This window comes from Bufo bufo, chromosome 9 (genome assembly GCF_905171765.1).
Source record: "Bufo bufo chromosome 9, aBufBuf1.1, whole genome shotgun sequence".
Classification (NCBI taxonomy): Eukaryota; Metazoa; Chordata; class Amphibia; order Anura; family Bufonidae; genus Bufo; species Bufo bufo.
In genome coordinates this window covers 46,498,358-46,525,495 of record NC_053397.1, presented here as the reverse complement: position 1 = coordinate 46,525,495, position 27,138 = coordinate 46,498,358, and the positions used below count along the sequence as shown (strand labels likewise).

General features: G+C 42.8%; 1 protein-coding gene across 1 annotated transcript in view; it reads left to right on the top strand.

The window, feature by feature from the left end:
• The window catches only part of DPYD (dihydropyrimidine dehydrogenase), a 1,571,083-nt gene extending 1,547,334 nt beyond the window's left edge, over window positions 1–23,749 (top strand). The window contains exons 22-23 of the mRNA XM_040406865.1: window positions 20,595–20,735; window positions 23,289–23,749. Coding sequence (XP_040262799.1) covers window positions 20,595–20,735; window positions 23,289–23,459 — 312 coding nt within the window. The 3' untranslated portion in view covers window positions 23,460–23,749. The remainder of the gene's footprint in view (window positions 1–20,594; window positions 20,736–23,288) is intronic.
• The last annotated feature ends 3,389 nt before the right edge of the window (window positions 23,750–27,138 follow it).

Genomic DNA, 27,138 nt, shown 5'->3' with positions numbered 1-27,138 from the left:
GAGAGATGAGCAAATTGATTCTTTAGAATTAAAATTTGACCAAAATTTTTAATAAAATTCTGATTAGTTTTCTTCAGAAGAATTTTACAAGATAGAGAGAGATATATAGAGAAATAGACTTTTACAGGCATTTAAAGGGAATCTGTCACCTAGATAATCAATATTAAAGCAAACATATGTCCTTACAGCACTTTAGACCTTCTTTCCATATGTTTTCTCGCTTTATATCTTCATAAAAATCCACTTTTATTCTTATGCTAATGAGGCATTGCAGTGCCCAGAGGGGCGCTATTTTCATTCAAATGGTGCCTAGGAGCACCCCCCATCAAGTAATCAGGCCCCCTACAGAGCCCACTATGTCCTAAGCATTGCCATTGCCATCATGCCCCCTCCCAGCTACGTCACTAGTAGCGGATAACCCTGCCCACCCATTCCCTTCAGCTTCGCCAACAGGGCATCAGCCTCAATTGTTTTACTGGGCATGCGCCGATGCCCTCAGTTAAACTATAAGATGGCAATGCTAGGGGCGTAGTGTATGAGTGGAGATAGAGGCGTGCTTGGGCTCTGTAGGGGGGCGGGCCTGTGCACTTGATGGACGGTGTTTCTGGGCACCTTTTGAATGAAAATAATGCCCCTCTAGGCAACTTAGTTCCTCATTAGCATAAGGATACAAGTGGATTTTTATGAAGATATATAGCGAGCTCCAAGAAAAAGAAAACCTATGGAAAGAAGGTCTGAAGTGCTGTAAAGACTACTTTTGGTTTAATATTGATTATCCAGGTGACAGATTCCCTTTAAACTATTTTTGATTCAAATTGAATTTATTGGCTGATTTTGACAAATTAGACCTAAAACGAATTTTAGGAAGTTGTCTCAACTCTAAAACATAGTAATAAATAGAGATGGAATTGCAGTTCGCCCGGCGGTCGTTTCGTGGCGAACTTTGCTTGTTCGCAATTTGCCGAACATGCAAAGATATGGCAATGTTTGCATGCGCCATATTATTTTGCATTGCGCCAAACTTTGACCCATGACACATCCATCAGGTGGGATAGGACAGCCAATTGAGACGTTTTGGCACATGGACACTGAACTGACAGCCATTTTACATTCTGTGTCTTGCCAGTGTAGGGAGCAGATGTTTTGTGGAGCAGGGACAGACTGTTACGGACACCAAACGCTAGCTAATAGGGCCACAAAAGTGCTTTTAAGGACTGGTATGGGTGTGCTATCGATAGGTGTGACTTACAGAGGGATGTTATATACAAACTGGATTGCAAAAAAGTTGGGACACTAAACAAATTGTGAATAAAAACTAAATGCAATGATGTGGAGATGGCAAATGTCAATATTTTATTTGTAATAGAACGTAGATGACAGATCAAACGTTTAATCCGAGTAAATGTATCATTTTAATCGAAAAATACGTTGATTCCAATTTTCACGGTGTCAACAAATCCCAAAAAAGTTGGGACAAGTAGCAATAAGAGGCTGGAAAAAGTAAATTTGAGCATAACGAAGAGCTGGAAGACCAATTAACACTAATTAGGTCAATTGGCAAAATGATTGGGTATAAAAAGAGCTTCACAGAGTGGCAGTGTCTCTCAGAAGCCAAGATGGGTAGAGGATCACCAATTCCCACAATGTTGCGCAGAAAGATAGTGGAGCAATATCAGAACGGTATTACCCAGCGAAAAATTGCAAAGACTTTGCATCTATCATCATCAACTGTGCATAACATCATCCGAAGATTCAGAGAATCTGGAGCAATCTCTGTGCGTAAGGGTCAAGGCCTTAAAACCATACTGGATGCCCGTGATCTCTGGGCCCTTAAACGACACTGCACCACAAACAGGAATGCTACTGTAAAGGAAATCACAGAATGGGCTCAGGAATACTTCCAGAAACCATTGTCAGTGAACACAATCCACCGTGCCATCCGCCGTTGCCAGCTGAAACTCTACAGTGCAAAGAAGAAGCCATTTCTAAGCAAGATCCACAAGCACAGGCGTTTTCACTGGGCCAGGGATCATTTAAAATGGAGTGTGGCAAAATGGAAGACTGTTCTGTGGTCAGACGAGTCACGATTCAAAGTTCTTTTTGGAAATCTGGGACGCCATGTCATCCGGACCAAAGAGGACAAGGACAACCCAAGTTGTTATCAAGGCTCAGTTCAGAAGCCTGCATCTCTGATGGTATGGGGTTGCATGAGTGCGTGTGGCATGGGCAGATTGCATGTCTGGAAAGGCACCATCAATGCAGAAAAATATATTCAGGTTCTAGAACAACATATGCTCCCATCCAGACGTCATCTCTTTCAGGGAAGACCCTGCATTTTTCAACAAGATAATGCCAGACCACATTCTGCATCAATCACAACATCATGGCTGCGTAGGAGAAGGATCCGGGTACCGAAATTGCCAGTCTGCAGTCCAGATCTTTCACCTATAGAGAACATTTGGTGCATCATAAAGAGGAAGGTGCAACAAAGAAGGCCCAAGACGATTGAACAGTTAGAGGCCTGTATTAGACAAGAATGGGAGAGCATTCCTATTTCTAAACTTGAGAAACTGGTCTCCTCGGTCCCCAGACGTCTGTTGAGTGTTGTAAGAAGAAGGGGAGATGCTACACAGTGGTGAAAATGGCCTTGTCCCAACTTTTTTGGGATTTGTTGACACCATGAAATTCTGATTCAACATATTTTTCCCTTAAAATGGTACATTTTCTCAGTTTAAACTTTTGTTCCGTGATTTATGTTCTATTCTGAATAAAATATTAGAAGTTGGCACCTCCACATCATTGCATTCAGTTTTTATTCAGGATTTGTATAGTGTCCCAACTTTTTTGGAATCCAGTTTGTACTTATAATATACTTTCTAACATAGAAAGTATATTATAGTGCATTGTGCAGCAGTTGTGTGAAGTTCTGCTGCGATAACGAAGCTATATAGAGGAACAAACGCTATTGGAATAACTAATTGCAATGGTTTGATATACCTGTTGCCCAAAAAAAAACAGATTGAGGGGTGTGAAATACTTATAATAAACTTTTTAACATAGAAAGTATATTATAGTGCATTTGTATTGTGCAGCAGTTGTGTGCAGTTCTGCTGCAATACCCAGGTATATAGAGGGACAAGCGTTATTGGAACAACTATTTATATTTATAAATATAATTGAGGGGTGCGATATACCTGCTTCCACAAAATACTAATTAAGGGGTTTGATATACCTGCTTCCAAAAGATACTGATTGAGGGGTGTGATATACCTGCTTCCACCAAATATTGATTCAGGGTTTCTTTATACCTGTTCCCACAAAATAAAAATTAAGGGGTGCAATATACCTGCTTCTACAAAATACTGATTAAGGGTTTCTATTTACCTGTTTCCACAAAATACTGTGAGAGGTGTGATATACCTGCTTCCACAAAATACTGATTAAGGGGTGCGATATACCTGCTTCCACCAAATATTGATTCAGGGGTTCTATATACCTGTCGCCACAAAATACTGATTGAGGGGTGCGATATACAGTACAGACCAAAAGTTTGGACACACCTTCTCATTCAAAGAGTTTTCTTTATTTTCATGACTATGAAAATTGTAGATTCACACTGAAGGCATCAAAACTATGAATTAACACATGTGGAATTATATACATAACAAACAAGTGTGAAACAACTGAAAATATGTCATATTTTAGGTTCTTCAAAGTAGCCACCTTTTGCTTTGATTACTGCTTTGCACACTCTTGGCATTCACTTGATGAGCTTCAAGAGGTAGTCCCCAGAAATGGTTTTCACTTCACAGGTGTGCCCTGTCAGGTTTAATAAGTGGGATTTCTTGCCTTATAAATGGGGTTGGGACCATCAGTTGCGTTAAGGAGAAGTCAGGTGGTTACACAGCTGATAGTCCTACTGAATAGACTGTTAGAATTTGTATTATGGCAAGAAAAAAGCAGCTAAGTAAAGAAAAACGAGTGGCCATCATTACTTTAAGAAATGAAGGTCAGTCAGTCAGCCGAAAAATTGGGAAAACTTTGAAAGTAAGGGCTATTTGACCATGAAGGAGACTGATGGGGTGCTGCGCCAGATGACCTGGCCTCCACAGTCACCGGACCTGAACCCAATCGAGATGGTTTGGGGTGAGCTGGACCGCAGAGTGAAGGCAAAAGGGCCAACAAGTGCTAAGCATCTCTGGGAACTCCTTCAAGACTGTTGGAAGACCAACTCAGGGGACTACCTCTTGAAGCTCATCAAGAGAATGCCAAGAGTGTGCAAAGAAGTAATCAAAGCAAAAGGTGGCTACTTTGAAGAACCTAAAATATGACATATTTTCAGTTGGTTCACACTTGTTTGTTATGTATATAATTCCACATGTGTTAATTCATAGTTTTGATGCCTTCATAGTCATGAAAATAAAGAAAACTGTTTGAATGAGAAGGTGTGTCCAAACCTTTGGTCTGTACTGTACCTGCTCCCACAAAATACTGATTAAGGGGTGCGATATACCTGCTTCCACCAAATATTGATTTAGGTGTTCAATATACCTGTTTACAAAAAATACTGATTGAGAGGTGCGATATACCTGCTTCTACAAAATACTGAATAAGGGGTTCTATATAACTGCTTCTACAAAATACTGATCGAGGGGTGCAATATACCGGCTTCCAACAAATACTGATTGAGGCCTGCGATATCCACAAATACTGCTTTTCTCTATGGACTTTGGCACAGGGTCATTTTAAAAATGACAGGCAGAGGTAGAGGCAGGCCGTTCCGCAGGGGTGGTAGGGGTCGGGAAGGTGCACCAGGCCGGAGCCTAAGTGGGAAGTTGGAGAAGGTGCGTGTGATTACGTCAAAGGACGCACCAGAGTTGGTTCAGTGGCTCACTCAGCCTTTTGCTTCTGCACCCTCCTTATCCTCTCTATCTGCACCCTCCTCACTCTCTGTTGTGTGCAGCCCCAAAGACACCACCACCACCATAGCCCCTCCACTCGAGTCAGAGGAATTATTTTCCCATCTATTCACAGACCTTACCGATGCGCAGCCATTCTTGGCATCGGGTGAGGAAGAGGAGGTAGCAACGGCCGCCACCCAGCGGTCTGACGACAGTACCCAGATCAGCCCAAAGAGGGTGGTCCCCGCTGTTGCTGCCTTATCACGGTCGGCGAGGCTATCACATACGTGACACAGAGGGAGGGAACGAGGAAGGCCCTGCCCAAGTGAGAGGGAAGATGGTGACCCCTGACTCACCTGGCGGCTGGCACCTGGCTGCCCTGACGTCCCTAGACGGGTTCCTCACCCGTACGCCGATCACGTGCCTAAAGCCCTGGCTTTCCCTGAGCTGAGCCCTAGGTAGTGAACAGGGCGATGGGAACACTAGTCCGCACCACTAACTCTAAGGGAAAACACCAAGTGGAGGACAGACAACACAGACTCAACATATATTCCCAGGTGGGCGACAACAGGAGACAACAATAAGCCAAACAGGGATCCGGAGGGTAGCACACAGGAACAACAACCAGGATTAACCACTCCAGTGGGTCAGTATAGATGTCCAGGCAGGAAGCTCTATAACTGGCAACTAGAGAAGTGTGAGGGGAGAATATAAGGAGGTAGGGAGTGGCAGACAAGAAACAGCTGAGGAGGAGAAGCTACGGATCCCTGAGAGAGACAAAAAGGATAGCAAGGCAAACACAGAAAACAATAACTAAGAAACACCGTGATCTTTAGATATAGAGCGCGCAGCCACCCGCTGCGACTTCCTGACCCCGGGTATAACGGAGTCAGACGTGGCTCTTGATACCCTCGTGACAGTACCCCCCCTTTCACGAGGGGCCTCCGGACACTCAGGACCAGGTCTCTCCGGATGAGAGGCATGGAAAGTCTGAATTAACCTGTTGGCGTTTACCTCTGACGCTGGAACCCACATTCTTTCCTCGGGACCGTAACCCCTCCAATGCACAAGATACTGAAGAGAGCGGCGGACCCGACGAGAATCAACAATTCTGGATATTTGAAACTCCAGATTACCATCCACAATAACAGGAGGAGGTGGCAGCGGCGATGGTTCTAGAGGTGGAACATACTTCTTGAGTAACGATTTATGGAAGACGTTATGGATCTTAAAAGTCTGAGGTAGCTCCAGGCGAAAAGCCACAGGGTTAATGACGGCTACTATTTTATAGGGACCAATGAACCTAGGACCCAGTTTCCAAGAAGGAACCTTAAACTTAATATTCCTAGTAGACAACCACACATAGTCATTCACTCCTAGGTCCGGACCTGGCGACCGTTTCTTATCGGCCATGCATTTATATTTACCACTCATCTTTTTCAAGTTAACTTGCACCTTCTGCCATACCGATGAAAGAGATGAAGAAAACCTTTCCTCTTCGGGAACCCCAGAAGAAAGTACAAAATTGGGGATAAAAACCGTATGCACCAAGGAATAGTCACTTGCCAGTGGACTCCTGATAATGATTATTTATGGCAAACTCAGCTAACGGTAAATATGATGACCACAACTCTTGGTTTTCAGACACAAAACACCTTAAATATGTTTCTAGGTTTTGGTTGGTACGCTCAGTCTGTCCATTCGACTGAGGATGGAAAGCTGAGGAAAAGGACAAGTGAACCCCCAAACGGGAACAAAAAGCTTTCCAAAACTTAGAAATAAACTGGGTTCCCCGATCCGAAACCACATCGGAAGGGACCCCGTGAAGCTTCACGATTTCACTGATAAACACCTGAGCGAGAGTTTTAGCATTAGGAAGTGCGGGTAGCGCAATAAAGTGTACCATTTTGCTAAACCTGTCTACTACTACCAAGATAACTGTTTTACCCGCCGACAACGGTAAGTCAGTGATGAAATCCATTGACAGATGTGTCCATGGCCTATTGGGGATGAAAAGTGGCAATAAAGACCCTGCTGGACGTGTATGAGAGACTTTCGCGCGTGCACAAGTAGAACAAGTAGACACGAAATCCATTACATCCTGACGCAACCTTGGCCACCAAAAACGACGAGATAAAAGCTCCAAGGTTGCTTTACTACCCGGGTGACCAGCAAGTGCCGAATTATGATGTTCTTTTAATAATTCAAGACGCAGGTTTAACGGTACAAACAATTTCTCTGAGGGGCAAGAGGCCGGGGCATCCCCCTGAGCCTCTAACACCTTTCCCTCTAGAACAGAGTGTACAGCAGAGACAACCACTCCTCTTTGTAAAATAGGTACCGGATCACAAACATTACCCCCTCCAGGGAAACTACGAGATAATGCGTCTGCCTTGGTATTTTTTGCCCCAGGACGATAGGTGATTACAAAGTTAAATCTGGTAAAGAATAGCGACCACCTAGCTTGTCTAGGGGTGAGACGTTTAGCCGATTCTAGGTACAGAAGGTTCTTGTGATCCGTAATCACCGTGACGGGGTGGATTGCTCCCTCTAAGAAGTGACGCCACTCTTCAAGCGCCAGTTTAATCGCCAACAGTTCCCTATTTCCAATATCATAATTCTTCCCCGCAGAAGATAATTTTTTGGAAAAGAAAGCGCAAGGACGCCATTTGCCAGGAGACGGACCCTGAGACAATACAGCTCCCACTCCCACCTCTGACGCATCTACCTCGACAATAAAAGGCTGGGAGACATCAGGTTGAATTAGAACAGGTGCCGAGGTAAACCTCTCCTTTAGAGAGGAAAATGCATCTTTAGCGGCGTCAGACCATTTGGAAAAATCCGTCCCCTTCCTAGTCATGTCGGTAAGGGGTTTAACGATCACTGAATAATTTTTAATGAACTTTCTATAAAAATTAGCGAAACCCAAAAACCGTTGTAGGGCTTTAAGGTTCTCAGGAAGATCCCAATCTAAAATTGCCTGGACCTTCCCAGGATCCATGCGGAAACCTGAAGCAGATAATAGATATCCCAGGAACTGTAATTCCTGAACAGCGAAGACACATTTTTCAATTTTCGCATATAATTTATTCGTCCGTAGGACCTGCAGTACTTGCCTGACATGCACCTCATGTGTTTTCAGATCAGCCGAATAAATTAAGATATCATCTAGGTATATGACTGCAAACCTGCCGATGAGATGACTAAAAATATCATTAACGAAATGTTGGAAGACAGCAGGGGCATTGGTCAGACCGAAAGGCATAACTAGATTTTCATAATGCCCCTCAGGGGTGTTAAAAGCTGTCTTCCACTCATCCCCTTCCCTGATACGAATCAGATTGTAGGCCCCCCTAAGATCAAGTTTGGAGAACCACTTAGCACCCGCAATCTGATTAAAAAGGTCAGGAATGAGAGGAAGAGGGTATGGGTCACGGATGGTTATCTGGTTTAACTCACGGAAATCTAAGCAAGGACGCAGGCCCCCATCTTTCTTTTTAACAAAGAAAAACCCTGCAGCCACGGGTGAAGAAGAGGGTCTGATGTGTCCCTTAGCCAGACTCTCGGAGATATAATCTTTCATGGCTTGTCTCTCGGGACCCGAAAGATTATACAACCTGGACTTGGGTAATTTTGCCCCGGGAATCAGGTTAACCGGGCAATCATAAGGACGATGAGGTGGTAGTTTCTGACAACCCTTTTCAGAAAAAACGTCCTCAAAGTCCGAAATAAATGTAGGTAGGGAAGCTATGGAGGCGATTAAGCAATTGTTATTTAAGCAATTCTCTCTGCAATGCTCACTCCACTCCAATATCTCCCTGGCCTGCCAATCCACCACTGGATTGTGCGCTACCAACCAGGGAAGACCCAATACCACCGGAGAGGGAAGGCCCTCCAGAACGTAACATGAAAGACACTCATTATGGTGGTCCCCTACCCGAAGGTGTAAATTACGAACAATGTGGGTGAGGTTTCTCTGAGACAGAGGAGCATAATCTATAGCGAATACGGGAATAGGTCTCTGCAGCGTACAGAGAGACAAACCCATAGTGCGGGCAAAATGGGCATCAATCAAGTTTACCCCTGCTCCACTGTCTAGAAAAACAGAAATAGACTCCGTCTTAACACCAAAAACAATGACCGCTGGTAACACAAATTGAGATGTTCGTATGGAGGAAACGTATACCCCCCGGCTGACATCCTCCGCACAGCCCGGGGTTAGTAGTTTTCCGACGGTCTTTTGTTTTTGAGAAAGGAGGGACAGACATTAATGAAATGACCCCTCCCCCCACAGAAAAAACAAGCCCCCCCCTACAGCGAACCTCGGGAGGACGGACCTGACGAGAAGTTCCGCCTAGCTGCATAGGCTCATCTAAGTCAGTACAGGCTGACTGTTGCTTGGGAGAGGTAACCAATTGCTCCGGAATTTTCGATCTCTCCCTAAGACGTCTATCTATTCTGATAGAGAGGGACATAACAGCATCAAGGGAAAGGGGGGTCTCATACAGCGCCAGTGCATCCTTAACCCTTTCAGATAACCCAGAGCAGAACTGACTCCTGAGAGCCGGGTCGTTCCACTGAGTATCCGTAGCCCACCTACGGAACTCTGAGCAATATTCCTCTGCTGACAGGATCTCCCTGTAGGAGTCTCCGTAACTTCGACTCAGCCAGGGCGACTCGGTCAGGGTCATCATATATGAGACCCAAAGCCCCAAAAAATCCCTCCACTGACCGAAGAGCCTGAGAACCAGGGGGTAACGAGAACGCCCAGGATTGCGGATCCCCCTGAAGCAGGGAAATGACAATCCCTACCCGCTGTTCTTCATGACCTGAGGAGTAAGGGCGCAACTTAAAATATAATTTGCCGGCCTCACGGAACGTCGCAAATTTGTCCCTTCCCCCAGAAAATCTGTCGGGAAGAGCAACCTTGGGTTCAGTGACAACCTGGTTACCCATAGCAACCGCTGGGGGTGCGGTCTGCTGCATTTGCTGCTGTTGTTGGAGAACAGACGCCTTCAATCCTGCCACCTCCAAAGACAGGCTTTGAAGCTGTTCTGCCAAGGCATCAATAGGATCCATATTGGATTCTAAGTAGAGAGAGAAAAAAAAACAACAAACAAAAATTAAAAAAAAAAAAATTTTATTTTTATTTTTTCTCAAAAAGTAAGGGCCAGTTATAATATCACGGTCGGCGAGGCTATCACATATGTGACACAGATTGAGGGAACGAGGAAGGCCCTGCCCAAGTGAGAGGGAAGATGGTGACCCCTGACTCACCTGGCGGCTGGCACCTGGCTGCCCTGACGTCCCTAGACGGGTTCCTCACCCGTACGCCGATCACGTGCCTAAAGCCCTGGCTTTCCCTGAGCTGAGCCCTAGGTAGTGAACAGGGCGATGGGAACACTAGTCCGCACCACTAACTCTAAGGGAAAACACCAAGGGGAGGACAGACAACACAGACTCAACATATATTCCCAGGTGGGCGACAACAGGAGACAACAATAAGCCAAACAGGGATCCGGAGGGTAGCACACAGGAACAACAACCAGGATTAACCACTCCAGTGGGTCAGTATAGATGTCCAGGCAGGAAGCTCTATAACTGGCAACTAGAGAAGTGTGAGGGGAGAATATAAGGAGGTAGGGAGTGGCAGACAAGAAACAGCTGAGGAAGAGAAGCTACGGATCCCTGAGAGAGACAAAAAGGATAGCAAGGCAAACACAGAAAACAATAACTAAGAAACACCGCGATCTTTAAATATAGAGCGCGCAGCCACCCGCTGCGACTTCCTGACCCCGGGTATAACGGAGTCAGACGTGGCTCTTGATACCCTCGTGACATGCCTACTCCGAGATCTCTAATGTCAGTGGTGGTGAAGGTGACGATGATGACGTGTCGATGGACGTCATGTGGGTGCCCACAAGAGAGGAAGAGGAGGGGAGTCCAGAGGGAGAGACGGAGCAGCAGAGAGGGAGGAGAAGCAGGCAAAACTCGCAGTGCACAGGAGGCAAAAAGCAGACTGCAAATGTATCTGGAGCGAGCCATCCACCATGCATGGTCACATCTTGCGCTCTCAGGACGCCAACACATAACTCTGCAGTGTGTGCTTTTTTTTAACATGTCAGCTGCTGACAATATTGTTGCCATCTGCAGCCTGTGCTGTCAACGCATACGTCGCGGTAAGCCCAACACTCACCTAGCGATGACCGCCATAAGAAGGCACCTGGCCTCCCATTACCGAGCTTAGTGGGAGCAACACAATCAGAACCCACAAAGCCACCCTCGACTCCATCTTCCACCGTGCCCATGTTGCGTTCATCTGGCAGAAGGCAGGCTTCCGTGGACCAAATGTTCAAGCGCAAAAAGTTGATGACGCCGGATAACCCTCTTTGCCATATAAACTGGTGGACTCGGAGGCCTTTAGAAAATTTGTGGCCATTGGCACACTGCAATGGAAGGTGCCCGGAAGGAAATATTTCTCCCAGAAGGGCATCCCAGAGCTATATGGCCATGTTCAGCAGCAAGTGAATCTCTGGCACACGTGGTCTAGCAAACACGGGCAGGGAAGGTACATAACTTTTACTGCCCACTGGGTGAACCTTCTGACAGCCATCAAGCATGTAACCTGTGGCACCCGAGTGGATCTGGTGTTACCACCACGGACTGCATTCAGGTCTGCCTCTTCTTCTCCTCCTCCTCCTCCTTTATCCTCCGTCTCCTCCTTTGCTGACTCCTCCTTTTCCACTGCTACCGCCCCCTCCGCTGCACCCCTCAAGCTCCCCATAACCTATTTGGCGTGCCAGGTGAGACGTTGCCACGCTGTGCTGCGGCTGTTGTGCCTGGAAGCCAATAACTTTCAGCTCTGCGGTCGCAGGCCGATCAGTGGCTAACCCGCTCAATTTGACAGTTGGAAAAGTGGTGTGCGACAAGGCTGCCAATCTGCTGAACACGCTGAAGCAGGGCAAAATGACACACGTGCCGTGCATGGCACACATCCTTAACACCTTTAGGACCTTGGACGAGAATACTCATCCTGACTTGCAGGTACTTCAGGCACCAGGACGAACATTCTCGTCCTGTAGTTGAACTGTCACTGTGAGTAAAGACACAGCTGGTAAGAACGGAGTTGTAATTTTGCTTCTCCAGTGCTGAGGAGAACTGTAAGTTTGCCTGCCCTTACCCCTCAGCTGTAAAGTTAACCCCTTCAGTCCCCCTCACACATCCATAGCCCTTCCTTAGTGCTCACTGATGTTTGGGGAGCCATGTAACCAGTGAACTGTGCCTGACCTTCCCCCTTAGCTGCAGCAGTTAACCCCATCAGCGGCACTTAGTCCCCCTCAGACACCAATACCCCTTCCCTAGTGCTGTGTTACCTGTGAATAAAAGGCAGGGAGCTGTAAGTGTATTACACTGGTCATACACTTACAGCCAATGCATTATAATACAGAACTATTGTAATGCATTGTAAAGGGGATCAGACCCCAAAAAGTTGAAGTCCCAGAGTGGGACAAAAAATAAAGTGAAGAAAAAATAGAAAAAATAAAGTTTTACAAAAAAAAAAAAAAAAAGTCTCAAGGGAAGAAAATGCGTCTTTTTCACAAAATAAAGGGGAAACAAAAAGTGAAACATAGGAAAAAAAAGAAACGTACACATATTAGGTATCGCTACATCCGTATCGACCGTCTCTATAAAAATACCACATGACCTAACCGCTCAGATGAACACCGTAAAAAAACGGTGTAAATAAAGCCATTTTTTCTCACCTTACACCACAAAGAGTAGTTGCAAGCGATCAAAAAGTCCTATGCACCCTAAAATAGTACCAATCAAACCGTCATCTCATCCCGCCCAAAATAAGACCTTCCCTAAGACAATCGCCCAAAAAAAGAAAAAAAACTAGGCCTCTCAGACTATGGAGACACTAAAACATGATTTTTAATTTTTTTTTTTTAAATGCTGTTATTGTGTAAAACTTAAATAAAAATAAAAAAGTATACATATTAGGTATTGCGGGATCCGTAAGAACCTGCTGTGTAAAAATATCACATGACCTCAGGTGAACACCGTAAAAAACAAAAACGGTGTCAAAAAAGTAATTTTTTGTCACCTTTTATAATAAAAAGTGTATTACAAAGCGATCAAAAAGTCATATGCACCCTGTAATAGTACCAATCAAACCATCATCTTGTACCAAAAAAATGATCCCCTACATAAGACAGTCGTCCAAAAAAAATAAAATATAGCTTTCAGAATATGGAGACATTAAAAAAAACTTTTTTTCCAAAAATGCTTTATAATGTAAAGCTAAAACAAACAACCAAAAAAAGAAGACATATATGGTATTGTCACGTCCATAAAATTCTGTTCTATAAAAATACCACATGATCTAAACTGTCAGATGAACATTGTAAATAACAAAAAATAAAAACTGATCCAAAACAGCTATTTTTTGTTACAATGCCTCAGGAAAAAGTGTAATATAGAGCAACCAAAAATCATATGTACCCTAAAATAGTACCAACAGAACTGCCAACTTATCCCGCTGTTTCCAAAATGAGGTAATTTTTTGGAGTTTCTATTCTATTGGTCCATAAGTGAAATCTGCCTTCCAAAAACCATATGGTGTTCCTTTTCTTCTGCGCCCTTCCATGTGCCCATACAGCAGTTTACGACCACATATGGGGTGTTTCTGTAAACTACAGAATCAGAGCAATAAATATTGAGTTTTGTTTGTCTGTTAACCCTTGCATAGTTAATGGAAAATATGGATTAAATTAGAAAATCTGCCAAAAAAGTGAAATTCAGAAATTTCATCTCCATTTTCCTTTAATTCTTGTGGAACACATAAAGAGTTAACAAAGTTTGTAAAATCTATTTTGAATACCTTGAGGGGTGTAGTTTCTAAAATGGGGCAATTTATGGGTGATTTTTATTATGTAAGCCTCACAAAGTGACTTCAGAACTGAACTGGTCCTTAAAAAGTGTTTTTTGGAAATTTTCTAAAAAATTTCAAGATTTGCTTTTAAACTTCTAAGCCTTCTACAGTCCCCCCAAAAAATAAAATGGCATTCACAAAATGATCCAAGCATGAAGGAGACATATGGGAAATGTAAAGTTATAACTCTTTTTGGAGTTATCACTATCTTTTTTAAAAGCAGAGAAATAGAAATTTTGAAAATTGCGAATTTTTCCATAATTTTGGTAAATTTGGTACTTTTTTATAAATAAAAATGAAATATTTTGCCTCAAATTTACCAGTGCCATGAAGTACAATATGTGACGAGAAAACAATATCAGAATGGCCTGGTTAAGTAAAAGCGTTTTAAAGTTATTACCACATAAAGTTACACATGTCAGATTTGCAAAAAATGGCCTGGTCCTTAAAGGTGAAAAATGGCAGGGTCCTTAAGAGGTTAAATTGCTCGTGCAGCGATTCATTGCCAAATACCCCGTCGGGCTGTCGTAAATCAGACGTCTGACGGACAGGTGGTGTAGCCGCTGAACGTCAGCAAGGCGAGCCATGGCCATGTAAGATCTTCTAAAATGGCAAGAGACTTTCCTGGACTGCCGCAAGACGTCCTGTCTTGCGGCAGTCCAGGAAAGTCTCTTGCCATTTTAGAAGATCTTACATGGCCATGGCTCGCCTTGCTGACGTTCAGCAGCTACACAACCTGTCCGTCAGACGTCTGATTTGTGACAGCCCGACGCGCTGGAACTCCACCTTGTATATGCTTGATAGGCAGAAATGTGCCGTTAACGAATACCTGTACAAACTCTGCAGCAGGACAGGTTCTGGGAGCTTGGTTTCTTTTCACTGTTCTTTTCTGTCCAGTGAATGCATAATTTTTGGGGCCTATACTCCACTGGCCTACAGTAAAATTGTTATTCAGTGAACGCCTAATGTACCTCCAGCCACATAATCACTTGTTCTTTTCTGTCAGGTGAATGCCTTATGTTTGGGGCCTGTACTCCACTGGCCTACAGTAAAATTGTTATCCAATGACCATCTAATATACCTCCAGCCACATAATTAGTTGTTCTTTTCTGTCCAGTGAATGCATAATTTTTGGGGCCTATACTCCACTGGCATGCACTGAAATTGTTTTCCACTGACCGCCTATCATAGCTCCAGCCACATAATCACTTGTTCTTTTCTCTCCGGTGAATGCCTAATGTTTGGGTCCTGTACTCCACTGGCCTGCAGTAAAATTGTTTTCCACTGACCGTCTAATATACCTCCAGCTACATAATCACTTGTTCTTTTCTGTCAGGTGAATGCCTAATGTTTTAGTCCTTTACTCCACTGGCCTGCAGTAAAATTGTTATCCAATGACCGTCTAATATACCTCCAGCTACATAATCACTTGTTCTTTTCTGTCAGGTGAATGCCTAATTTTTGGGGACTGTACTCCACTGGCCTGCAGTAAAATTGTTATTCACTGACCGCCTAATATGCCTCCAGCCACATAATTACTTATACTTTTCTGTCAGGTGAATGCCTAATTTTTGGGACCTGTACACTGGCCTCCAATAAAATTGTTATCTATTGACCGCCTAATATACCTCTGGCCACATACCGTATTTTTTGCCCCATAAGACGCACTCCCCCCCCCCCAAAAAAGTGGGGGAAAAGTGCCCCTGTGTCTTATGGGGCAAATGCTGGCAATTTACATCGCAGTCTGCGATGCTGCAGCATCGCAGACTGCGATGTATTAGTGAGGAGGGAGGAGGGTCTGTAGTAGGCGGGGAGAGCGGTGGGCAGTGCAGGCACTGTACTCTGGCCCGCAGCTAAGTATGTACTGTATTATACCTAGTGTTAATCATAATATCTAAACTGCGATCCCCCTGCTTCCCATCTGTTCCGTACTTACCGGTACATGTCACACTCCATCTCCTGTAGTAAGCGCTATCATGCAGGCCGGGCTGCAAGCGGCCGTAACTCACTGAGGTCACGTAATACAGTACATACTGAGCGGCGGGCCAGAGTACAGTGCCTGCACTGCCCGCCGCTCTCCCCGCCTACTACAGACCCTCCTTAGGGATCTATGGATGGGATAATGATGGGGGGGGGTCTGTGGATGGCATTATGATGGGGGATCTGTGGATGGCATTATGATGGTGGGGGGGGATCTGTGGATGGCATTATGATGATGGGGGGATCTGTGGATGGCATTATAATGGGGGGTCTGTGGATGGCAATATGATGGGGGGGATCTGTGGATGGGACTGTTATGGAGGGATCTGTGGATGACACATATAACAGTGCCATCCACAGATCCCCCCACCATCATAATGCCATCCACAGATCCCCCCACCATCATAATGCCATCCACAGATCCCCCCACCATCATAATGCCATCCACAGATCACCCCCACCATCATAATACCATCCACAGACCCCCCCACCATCATAATACCATCCACAGACACCCCCCATCATAATCCCATCCACATCTCCCCCCATAACAGTGCCATCCACAGATCCCCCACATAACAGTGCCATCCACAAATCCCCCACCCCATAACAGTGCATCATCCACAGATCCCCCATAATAGTGTCATGCAAAGACTGCCATTAGTTCAAACCCACCAAAAGCACACCTTTTAGTTAAAAAATTTTTTTTCTTATTTTCCTCCTCAAAAACCTAGGTGCGTCTTATAGGGCGAAAAATACGGTAATCATTTGTTCTTTTCTGTTAGGTGAATGCATAATTTTTTTGGCCTGTACTTCACTGGCCTACAGTAAAATTGTTATGCACTGACAGCCAAATATACCTCCAGCCACATAATCACTTGTTCTTTTCTGTCAGGTAAATGCCTAATTTTTGGGGCCTGTACTGGCCTACAGTAAAATTGTTATGCTCTGAACGTCTAATATACCTCCAGCCACATAATCACTTGTTCTTATCTGTTAGGTGAATGCATAATTTTTTGTGCCTGTACTTCACTGGCCTACAGTAAAATTGTTATGCACTGACCGTCTAACAAACCTCCAGCCACATAATCATTTGTTCTTTTCTGTCAGGTGAATGCCCAAATTTTGGGGCCTGTACTCCACTGGCCTACAGTAAAATTGTTATGCTCTGACCATCTAATATACCTCCAGCCACATAATCACTTGTTCTTTTCTGTCAGGTGAATGCATAATTTTTGGGGCCTTTACTCCACTGGCCTACAGTAAAATTGTGATCTACTTACCGTCTAGTATAGCTCCAGCCACATAATCACTTGTTCTTTTCTGTCAGGTGAATGCCTAATTTTTGGGGCCTTTACTCCCGTTGCCTAAAATAAAAATTTTCTAGGCTTCAGCAGGGCACATTTTTGAGAGTTTCCCTTTAAGAAGCATAAAAATTGCCATAAAAATTGCCAGATTTTTTGTTGGAATTTTTGCCATTGATCCCCCTCTGGTATGTCACTGTCCATGTTGTGGGACTATTTGTGCACTTCTAGTAAGTATTTGGTGGCTGCAAATATGACCTGAAGGTTTTTCAGGTTCGCCCATGTTCGTCCATCACTAGTAATAAACGTCATAAGTGCAAAAACAAAAGATTATTACAGAAGCATCGCAAAAAAGTATGAATACTAACCCATGTCAGAGAGGTCAAGGGCGTCCACCCAAACATTTGTTTTGGTGGAAATTACTTTGTTTGGTGCTCTCGAAAATAAAACAAAAAAATTACAAATATACGCCTGTTCAGGAAATAAAAGGAATAAAAGTTAGCAGCTTAATTGCTATCTCAGACAAATAAATCACCTCCCAATGGGCTTTGTTTATTCTTTTTCTTGCTTCTCATGTAGGCTCTTTGAGTCAGAAGCCATTTTGTCTCTATGGACTTCAAACTTTAGAGCAGAGGTGTCAATTGAAATGACAGAGGCCAAGAAGCCAAAACCGGTTGAAGTATTTTGTTTTTTGTTAAAGGTGCAATTAAATTGGCAAACAATTAGTGTTGGTAGTTGGGCATAAAGGAACTCTGCTCTTTTGTAAAGTCTTTTAATGGTGATGCCGTTTTGTAAAATGATCAAAACTTCCATGAATGCAATTTAGTGGACGAAAGCTTTCATCTCCATCTAAAAATTGTGAAGTAAACAAATATCTACTGATTAGTATGGCCGGGGAACATTATTTATTGGATCATTAGTTAGATAGCTGCCACTTACATTAGATGTTGACTCTTTTATGGGTGAGCAGTTCTCAACATCAGCAGCTGCAAGCTTGATCTCAACACAAGTGATGGAAGCATGCAAGCCATAACTGCCATACACTTAGTGATTGATAAACATTATAAAAAATATAAAAAATAAACTTTCATTATACTACAATGTTTCATTGAATGATGATTCAGAGCTTACCTGTAAACTCCTGAAATAGAATTTGGGATACCATGTTTAGACAAAAGGCTTCTGAGCTACGACTGAAATAAGGTAAGTAAATATTAATGACATACATAAAATCATTGATACGATCTAGGTTGATATTATGGTTCGCGTTGAGAGACTGAAGCCGAAATGGAATTCGATCTGAAGTTTAGGAAAAATTTGATTCGCAACAAATTTGAATTTCCTCGCACTTCGCGGTAACAAATCTTTTTTTCCTAAAATGGCATCTGCATGTGTTACAAAGGGAAAGTAAGAAGCCTGGGAATGTGAGATCATACATATTGCCATGCAGACAGCTAATCAGCAGCTAGCCAGCCCTTATGATATCACAGCCTTTTAAAAGTCTCAACCCGCATAGTCTCTGCCATTTTACTGTTGCTTAAAGCAGTGTTGCTAAAAGCTTTTCATTCTGAAATATTGGATAGATAGACCAGCAGGGACAGTGTAGCGAGATTGAAGGGAGAGAATAGGGAGACTGCAGGGACAGTGCAGGGACTGTAATTTGAAGCTGAAGGGATCCATAGGAGACAGCGCAGTTTGCATCAATCACTGTCCAGAGCACAGAGCTATCTAACTGAACAGTGTCCTCCTTGTTTAATAGATAACCAATTCTATGACTCCTTGATTTTCAAATTTAAGCAAATAAGCTGTAAAACTTTACTGTTATTGGGGTGTCCACCTTGTTTGATAGATAAGCAATTCTATCACGCTTTGATTCTCAAATTGGGGTATATAAGCTTTCTAATTCTACTGTTATTGGGGTGTCAACCTGCCTGTCACAGTAACTGTTTCACTACCAGAAAGGACTAGCTATGCATGTTGCTGCAATGCACAGTGATGTACCATGAGATACTCTCCCTGCAGGCCGGGATATAGCTGATGCATTTTGAGACAAATTTTAAAAAAATTCGCTCATCTCTAATTATAGTATTATGATGTATGTATGATATATTTATCCTAATTAAAGGGGTTATCCAATCCTATAAAAATCCCCCCACTATGTCGGGCCCCCCACACTGAATATACTGAATATACTTACCTGGGTCCCTGCTCCCTGTGCCTCTCCTGGTCCCTGCACCGCCGCTGCTGCTTCTCCCGGTGCTAGGATGAAAACATCAGATGTCGGGGGGGAGCAGCCAATGGCAGGCGGGAATGGGGACGAGCCTCCCTAGCATCATGGGTGATGTTTTCATCCGTGCACGGGGAGAAGCAGCAGCGGCGGTGCGAGGACCAGGAGCGGCAAAGGAAGCAGGGACCCAGGTCCCTGCACCACTGGATGTAAAAAGTGTAGGGACCAGAAGATGAAGACAGCAGAGGCAGCATGGAGGATCAGAACGACGGGAGCAGATAAATATGAATCTTATATTTCAGGGAGCAAGTTGTGGGCACTTGATAAAAAATCATTATTACTGGAAGACCCATTTAACAAGTTTAAGCAAAGCTGTACTTTGGGGAACTTTTGCTGACCACAGAAAATTAAAGCCTTTGGTTCTGTTGGAACTAAGGTTGACAGCTAAAATGTTCAATAGAAAAACGGATCATGATGGAGTAAGGAGTGGGGGAAATCTATCATGTGAATAGTAAGAAAGGGTCATGTATCTTTATGTTTGTCAATATTTTGTAAAAAAAAAAAAAATTGGTTCACATTTACCATTGTTAGTGCTACTAGATTTTGCCTTAATCTGCAGCAAAATGTGGTGCAATTTGGAGCATATAGGTGTAGAGGAATTTTCTGCACCTAGGTGTAGAAAGTTTGGTGTAACAGAAATGGGGTGCGGATTCACAGAAAAGGGCAAATGGCTTGGTGCTACAATTCAGGCATAAAATTTGGAGGCAAACTAATAGTTGGTATAGAGTTAGAAAAAAGTGTCTAGTGTCGCACCAAATTTATCACCCAGCCTGAGCAACAATAATAAATCTGGTGCAGGTCTAGACAACCTTTCTACGTCTATGCCATCTATAGGAATAGTAAATCTGCCTTTTTGAAATGACTATGAATAGAGTTTCTATTTTAGGTAGATCTATGCAGGGTTAGCAGTAAGACTTCAGGACCAAGGACAGTGCTCTGGGATGTACCGTATATTACAGCCTCAGTATAGTACACTGGCTAATACTGCAGAATTTGGGATCTCTTCTTTGTTTGCAATTATGGAATTTAAGCAATTACATTTAGAGATCCTTAAACTTAACTTACTTAAAATGAGCCAAACTTGAGCATGTTTCCATTTAATGTGATTTTGTGTGTAGCTTAATTGTACTACAGAAAAAAATAAAAAATAAATATCAGTCTAATATATACTCTGTCTTCCTCTCCAGGATGTAATTGGCAGAGCATTGCAGTATATTGGATCATATGGTGAATTAAACATAAGTGAACACGTGGTAGCTCTGATTGATGAAGAGATGTGCATTAACTGTGGCAAGTGCTACATGACCTGCAATGACTCTGGTTATCAGGTAAAGCTGGCTTTCTTTTATACAACTGTTAACAAGATATTTAAGAATAGATTTAGAATGTATAACATAATTTAACAGAAATAAAGCAAACACTGACTGATAACTACTTAAAGGGGTAATGCCATGATGTAAAAAATGAAAATCAGACATCATATAGTACATTACAGTCTCTTTCTAACAAACCTAAAACCAGCCCTGCACCTCATATGGGTCAAGAGATGTCTACATTCATTGCTCCAATTGTTTTGGAAGATTATCTTCAGCCTGGCAGCTGATAGGGAGTGTCCTTTCTCCCTGTAAGGGCTCTTTCACACCAATGGATGCCGCTGCATGAAAGAGTGCCAAGCCCCTCTCCGGACAGCAGGGACACGGAGCATTCACCTGATTGATAATGCGACCAGTTCAGTGAGACGATCAAAAAATATGGAAAAGATCAGCAGGTGGCACTATACAGATATGTTTTATTGAATAGCTCACTGGCTATACTAAATTTTTAATTACATGCAATTACAAAAGTATTCAGATCCAGGTGCTGGCTTCAACAATGTAGAATATGTTTTGTGGCACAACCCCTTTATGGACACATTGTAGCATTTGTATTCTGGCCACAGCACCTAAAGTACCTGGAGTCCTCCTTTTCATCTTTTCAGCGGCATATATCACCCAGTTCGCAAGCTCATCTTCTGATGGGCACACAACTTCTCAGATTACCTAATGCATACTGTACTTTTGGTAGTCTGAGATATTCCCTGCTGCCCTTTGGTTGGTCAGCACTGCTCATGTGAACAGTGCTGGCTAAACCAAAAGATGTGTGGTCATCTTGGATGGCAGGAAGCCAAGAAGTGGCTGATTTGCAGAGTTAAGAGTTCTCTTCATTCCCAGTTTATGTTTTTTTTTTTTTGTGGGGGGGATCGACTTTTACAAAACATTGGGTCAATTTTGCAAAAACACAACATATAGGAGATCATGAAAGCAGATTATGCATACTTCAACATTGCTGTGATCCTGGCTCAGCATGTGAGTAGGACTAGGAGAATCTATGGGGTTTTTCCAACATGAGCATTGATGACCAGGATTAGTACAGAGTATATAATTACAAAAATGCCTCATTCAAGTGATTAATGATATGTTTCAGTTCCTCCACGTCAGTAGTGGTAGTGCTTGTCACCTTTTAATCTTATTTTTTTACCTTTGCTCTGTGCACTTGTCAAAAATTGGAATATTCCTGGTCAACAGAATTGAGAAGGGAACCTGTCAGTCCTTTCATGCTGCCCTCTTTGAGGACAGCACAAAGTAGTGGAAGGCATGTTAAAAGGGTTGTGCAAACAGTAAGGTTGATAACCTATCCTTAGACTAGGTCATCAATATTTGATCGGTGGGAGCTGACTCCTGGCACCCCCGCCTATCAGCTGTTTGAAGAGGAGGCAGTGATTGTACGAGCACTCCTCTTCAAAATCACACTGTGCATTGTCTCAGAGGTCTCGGCGGCGCAGAGTAATTAAAAGTGCTTGTTCTATTAACTTGAATGGGATTAGCACTTTTAATTACACTGCGCCCAAAGCAAGTAGACGCGTAGTGTAATCTTGAAGAGGAAGCGGTGCTTTGTGCGACGTTGCCTCCTCTTCAAGCAGGTGATCGGCGGCGATGTTGGGAGTCGGACCCCCACTGATCAGATGTTGATGTCTTTTCCTGAGGATAGATCATCAATAGTTACTGGCATTCTTTAATGTTAGGCTACTTTCACATCTGTATCTTTGCTAGATCCTTCATGGAAAAAACGCTTCCGTTAGGATAATACAACAGGCTGCATCTTTTATGAATGGAACCGCTTGTATTATCTCTAAAATGGCCATGACGTATCCAGCACAAAAGCCATTGTAAGTCAGTGGGCGCCGGATCCATTTTCTTTTGTGCCCGAGAAAACGGATCCGGCACCATTGACTTACATTGTCTTTCATGCCCAATCCGTCTTGCTCCGCCTCCCATGATGCATTCAAAATGTTGCTTGCAGCGGTTTCCTGTCTGGCACGGGAGTGCAATCAAATGGAACAGTATGCATTCTGGTGCACTCCGTTCCCTTCAGTTCACTATCGACCCCATTGATAATTAATGGGGACAAAACTGAAGCCGACCCGCCGCTGCTTAACAGTTTTCCCCCTATCATTGTGCATAGGGAGAAATCTGAAAATCATGAATACACTAGATTACTGCACAAAAAAGTACAATAAAGGAAGAAACATTCACATGGGTGTTTGTTTTATTCCTTTATAGTCATGCATTTATTTTCCTTATGACACTTTTTATCCGTTACGTAGCTTTGGGCTTCTTAGCGTTATTTTTAACTACAATTTATATACAGTAGTTATGTCCCCGCTAATTTCATTTTTATCGGAAATGGTTTTTTTTGTTTCTGCAGCTAAATTGTTTCCATGACGACAGTGTAAGCTTCTACCTAAGTCTCAAACAGGCTTTTTTAATGAAAATTTGGACACAAATTGGGACACCGGTGACCTTTGTTGCACTGACACTGAAACCATGTATTTCTTCTTCCAGGCTATCGAGTTTGATCCCAAGACCCACTTGCCCACTGTCAATGACAGCTGTACCGGCTGCACTCTGTGCTACAGCGTGTGCCCTATTATTGACTGCATCAAAATGGTTACCAGGACAACGCCTTACGAACCAAAAAGAGGCCTTCCGTTAACCGTGAATCCAGTGCGTTAAGGTCACCAGTTCAGCAAATGATGTGCTGATCTTCACTTCTACCATGGCTGGATTAGTGCTTCATTATCATACATCATTTGAAAACCAATCATCAGATGAAAGTGATAAAACTGAGATGGCGATTTTTTAATTACAGTGCTATGAAATACGACGTTGAATGAACCGGAGGACCTTTTTTTTTTTTTTGATGATTTTGTACCTGTATTCTATGCATGTGTATCAGTGATTGCAGCGAAGGTAAAATGGTTAATTTGTAACAGAATGGTAAATAAATCCATCCTATAATACAATACGAGTGCCTTCCTCTCTTCATGTTTCCTTTGTAGCTGAAAATTGTCAGACATAATTAGTCATTTGCAAAAAAAAAAAAAAAAAGAATTAAGGGAAGAATTACTGTTTGTATACAGACAGTAGATTTACAACGAGGATTTAACACAGGATTAAGTACTTTGTGCAGTGCGTCCACTGATAAAACATAATGTATTTCTTAATCCCTGGTACATTAGGGCTTATAATAGGCACCGTTCAGCACAGCATTATTAACCATTTTAAATGAACCTGCTCCTGTGTACTAATGTGCCTATATGTTTTCATTAGAGTTCTTCCCTATTAGTTTTCATTTGTCCCGAAAAACATTTAAAACATTTAGCACCACTTATATTTTGTTTGGTTCGTAGCGCCTCGACGTAATCTTCTTGATCTAGCTACTGTCTCCACTTCATGCTTCAGATTGTTTCATAGGAATGATAAGGTCAGTTTTTGTTTTTTTCCCCTCGAACTTGCCCAGAAGTTGTTTCTATTATGGCAACTCAACCCCATTTTCTTAAATAGGTCTAAGCTGTAGACCCAGCTCAAGGACAAGAGTAGTGGTATTTCTAGGGGGGGGGAAAAACAGACGCTATATTGAAATTTCATACAACTATTAATATTAACTATTTCATGTAAGAGTCTTTTTAGATAATGATATTCAGCGGCTCACCTCTCTTGATCTATGGATAAACAAAGGGCTAACTCACTACCAGAGAACCATATTTGTATATAGAAAGATAATTGGACTGTATACTATATAATAATATATCCATATCCATGGAAATATTATTATATAGTGTCAAGTCCAATTAACCCAGGTGGAGGTGTGCCTATTATCTTTCTATATACAAGAGTCTTTTTACCCTAAGACAATTTCAGTCTGGACTGAGTGCCAGTCGGCAATATAACAAGTTGAATGGCGCTTCATTAAATGGGTTGTCCAGTCTTTACTAAGTGATGGCCTAGCCTCACTGCCAACACACCGCATACTGCCAATCAGCTGTCTTGGTGTAGCTCAGTCTCAGGAAAGTCGGTGCCAGAATTACAACTTTGTAGTGGAGAGAGCTCGTTACTACAGAGATGCTCCCACTGACTCCAATTAATGACTGACAGCAATTACAAATAGCATAGACTGGCGAGTGGAGATGGCCTTGCTGTTCACCTGGCGGTTGTTTCGTTGCAAACTTTGCTCGACCGTGATTCACCGAGCATGCGAACATATGGCGATGTTCGCATGTGCGATATTCTATTGCATTGCGCAGAACTTTGACCCATGACACATCCATCAGGTGGGACAGGACAGCCAATTGAGACGTTTCAGCACATGGACACACCCCCACCCTATAACAGAACCCGATCTGGCAGCCATTTTACATTCTATGTTTTTCCAGTGTAGGAAGAGGTTGCTTTGTGGAGCAGGGACAGACTGTTAGGGACACCAAACGCTAGCTAATAGGGCCACAAAAGTCCTTTTAAGGACTGGTATAGGTGTGCTATCGATAGGTGTGATATTCTGAGGGGTGTGATATACTTATAATATACTTTCTAACATTTATTATAGTGCATTTTTATTGTGCAGCAGTTGTGTGCGGTTCTGATGCCATACCGCAGGTATATAGAGGGACAAGCGTTAATGGAACAACAATTTGCAACAGGTGTGATATACTTGTTGCCCCCAAAAAAACTGATTGAGGGGTGTGATATACCTGCTTCCACAAAATACTGATTGAAGGGTGCGATATACCTGTTTCGACCAAATATTGATGTAGGGGTTCTATATAACAGATTCCACAAAAGATTGATTGAGGGGTGCGATATATCTGCTTCTACAAAATACTCATTAAGGGGTTCTATATACCTGCTTCCACAAAATACTGAATGTGGGGTGCGATATAACTACTTTCACCAAATATTGATTGAGGCCTATGATACAACAGCTTCCACAAAATATAGATTGAGAGGTGCAATATACCTGCTTCCATAAAGTATTAATTAAGGGGATTGATATACCTGTTTTCACAAAATACAGATTGAGGGGTGCGATATACATGCTTTCACCAAATATTGATTCAGGTGTTCTATATACCTGTTTCCACAAAATAATTAATGAGGGGTGCAATATTCCTGCTTCTACAAAATACTGATTAAGGGGTTCTATATACCTGCTTCCACAAAATACTGATTGAGGGGTGCGATATACTTGCTTCCACAAAATACTGATTAAGGGGTTTGATATCCCTGCTTCCACAAAATACAGATTGAGGAGTGTGATATACCTGCTTTCACAAAATACTGATTAAGGGGTTTGACATACCAGCTTCCACAAAATACTGATTGAGGGGTGCGATATACCTGCTTCCACCAAATATTGATTCAGGTGTTCTATATACCTGTTTCCACAAAATACTGATTGAGGGGTGCGATATACCTGTTTCTACAAAATACTGATTAAGGGGTTCTATTTACTTGCTTCCACAAAATACTAATTGAGGAAGGCGATATACCTGTTTCTACAAAATACTGATTAAGGGGTTCTATATACCTGCTTCCTCAAAATACTGATTGAGGGGTGCGATAAACCTGCTTCCACCAAATAATGATTGAGACCTGCGATACACCGGCTTCCACAAAATACTGATTGAGGGGTGCGATATTCCTGCTTCCACCAAATATTGATTGAGGCCTACAATTCACCGTCTTCCACAAAATACTGATTGAGGGGTGCGCTATACCTGCTTCTACAAAATACTGATCAAGGGGCTCTATGTAACTGTTTCCACAAAATACTGATTGAGGGGTTCGATATACTTGCTTCCACAAAATTCTGATTAAGGGGTTTGATATTCCTGCTTCCACAAAATACAGATTGAGGAGTGCGATATACCTGCTTCCATAAAATACTGATTAAGGGGTTTGAAATACCAGCTTCGACAAAATAACAATTGAGGGGTTTGATTTACCTGCTTCCACCAAATATTAATTCAGGTGTTCTATATATCTGTTTCCACAAAATACTGATTGAGGGGTGCACTATACCTGCTTCAACAAAATACTGATTTAGCGGTGCGATATACCTGCTTTCACAAAATACTGATTAAGGAGTTTGATATACCTACTTCCACAATATACTGAATGTGGGGTGCGATATAACTACTCCTACAAAATACTGATTAAGGGGTTTGATATCCCTGCTTCCACAAAATACAGATTGAGGAGTGTGATATACCTGCTTCCACAAAATACTGATTAAGGGGTTTGACATACCAGCTTTCACAAAATACTGATTGAGGGGTGCGATTTACCTGCTTCCACCAAATATTGATTCTGGTGTCTATATACCTGTTTCCACAAAATACTAATTGAGGGGTGC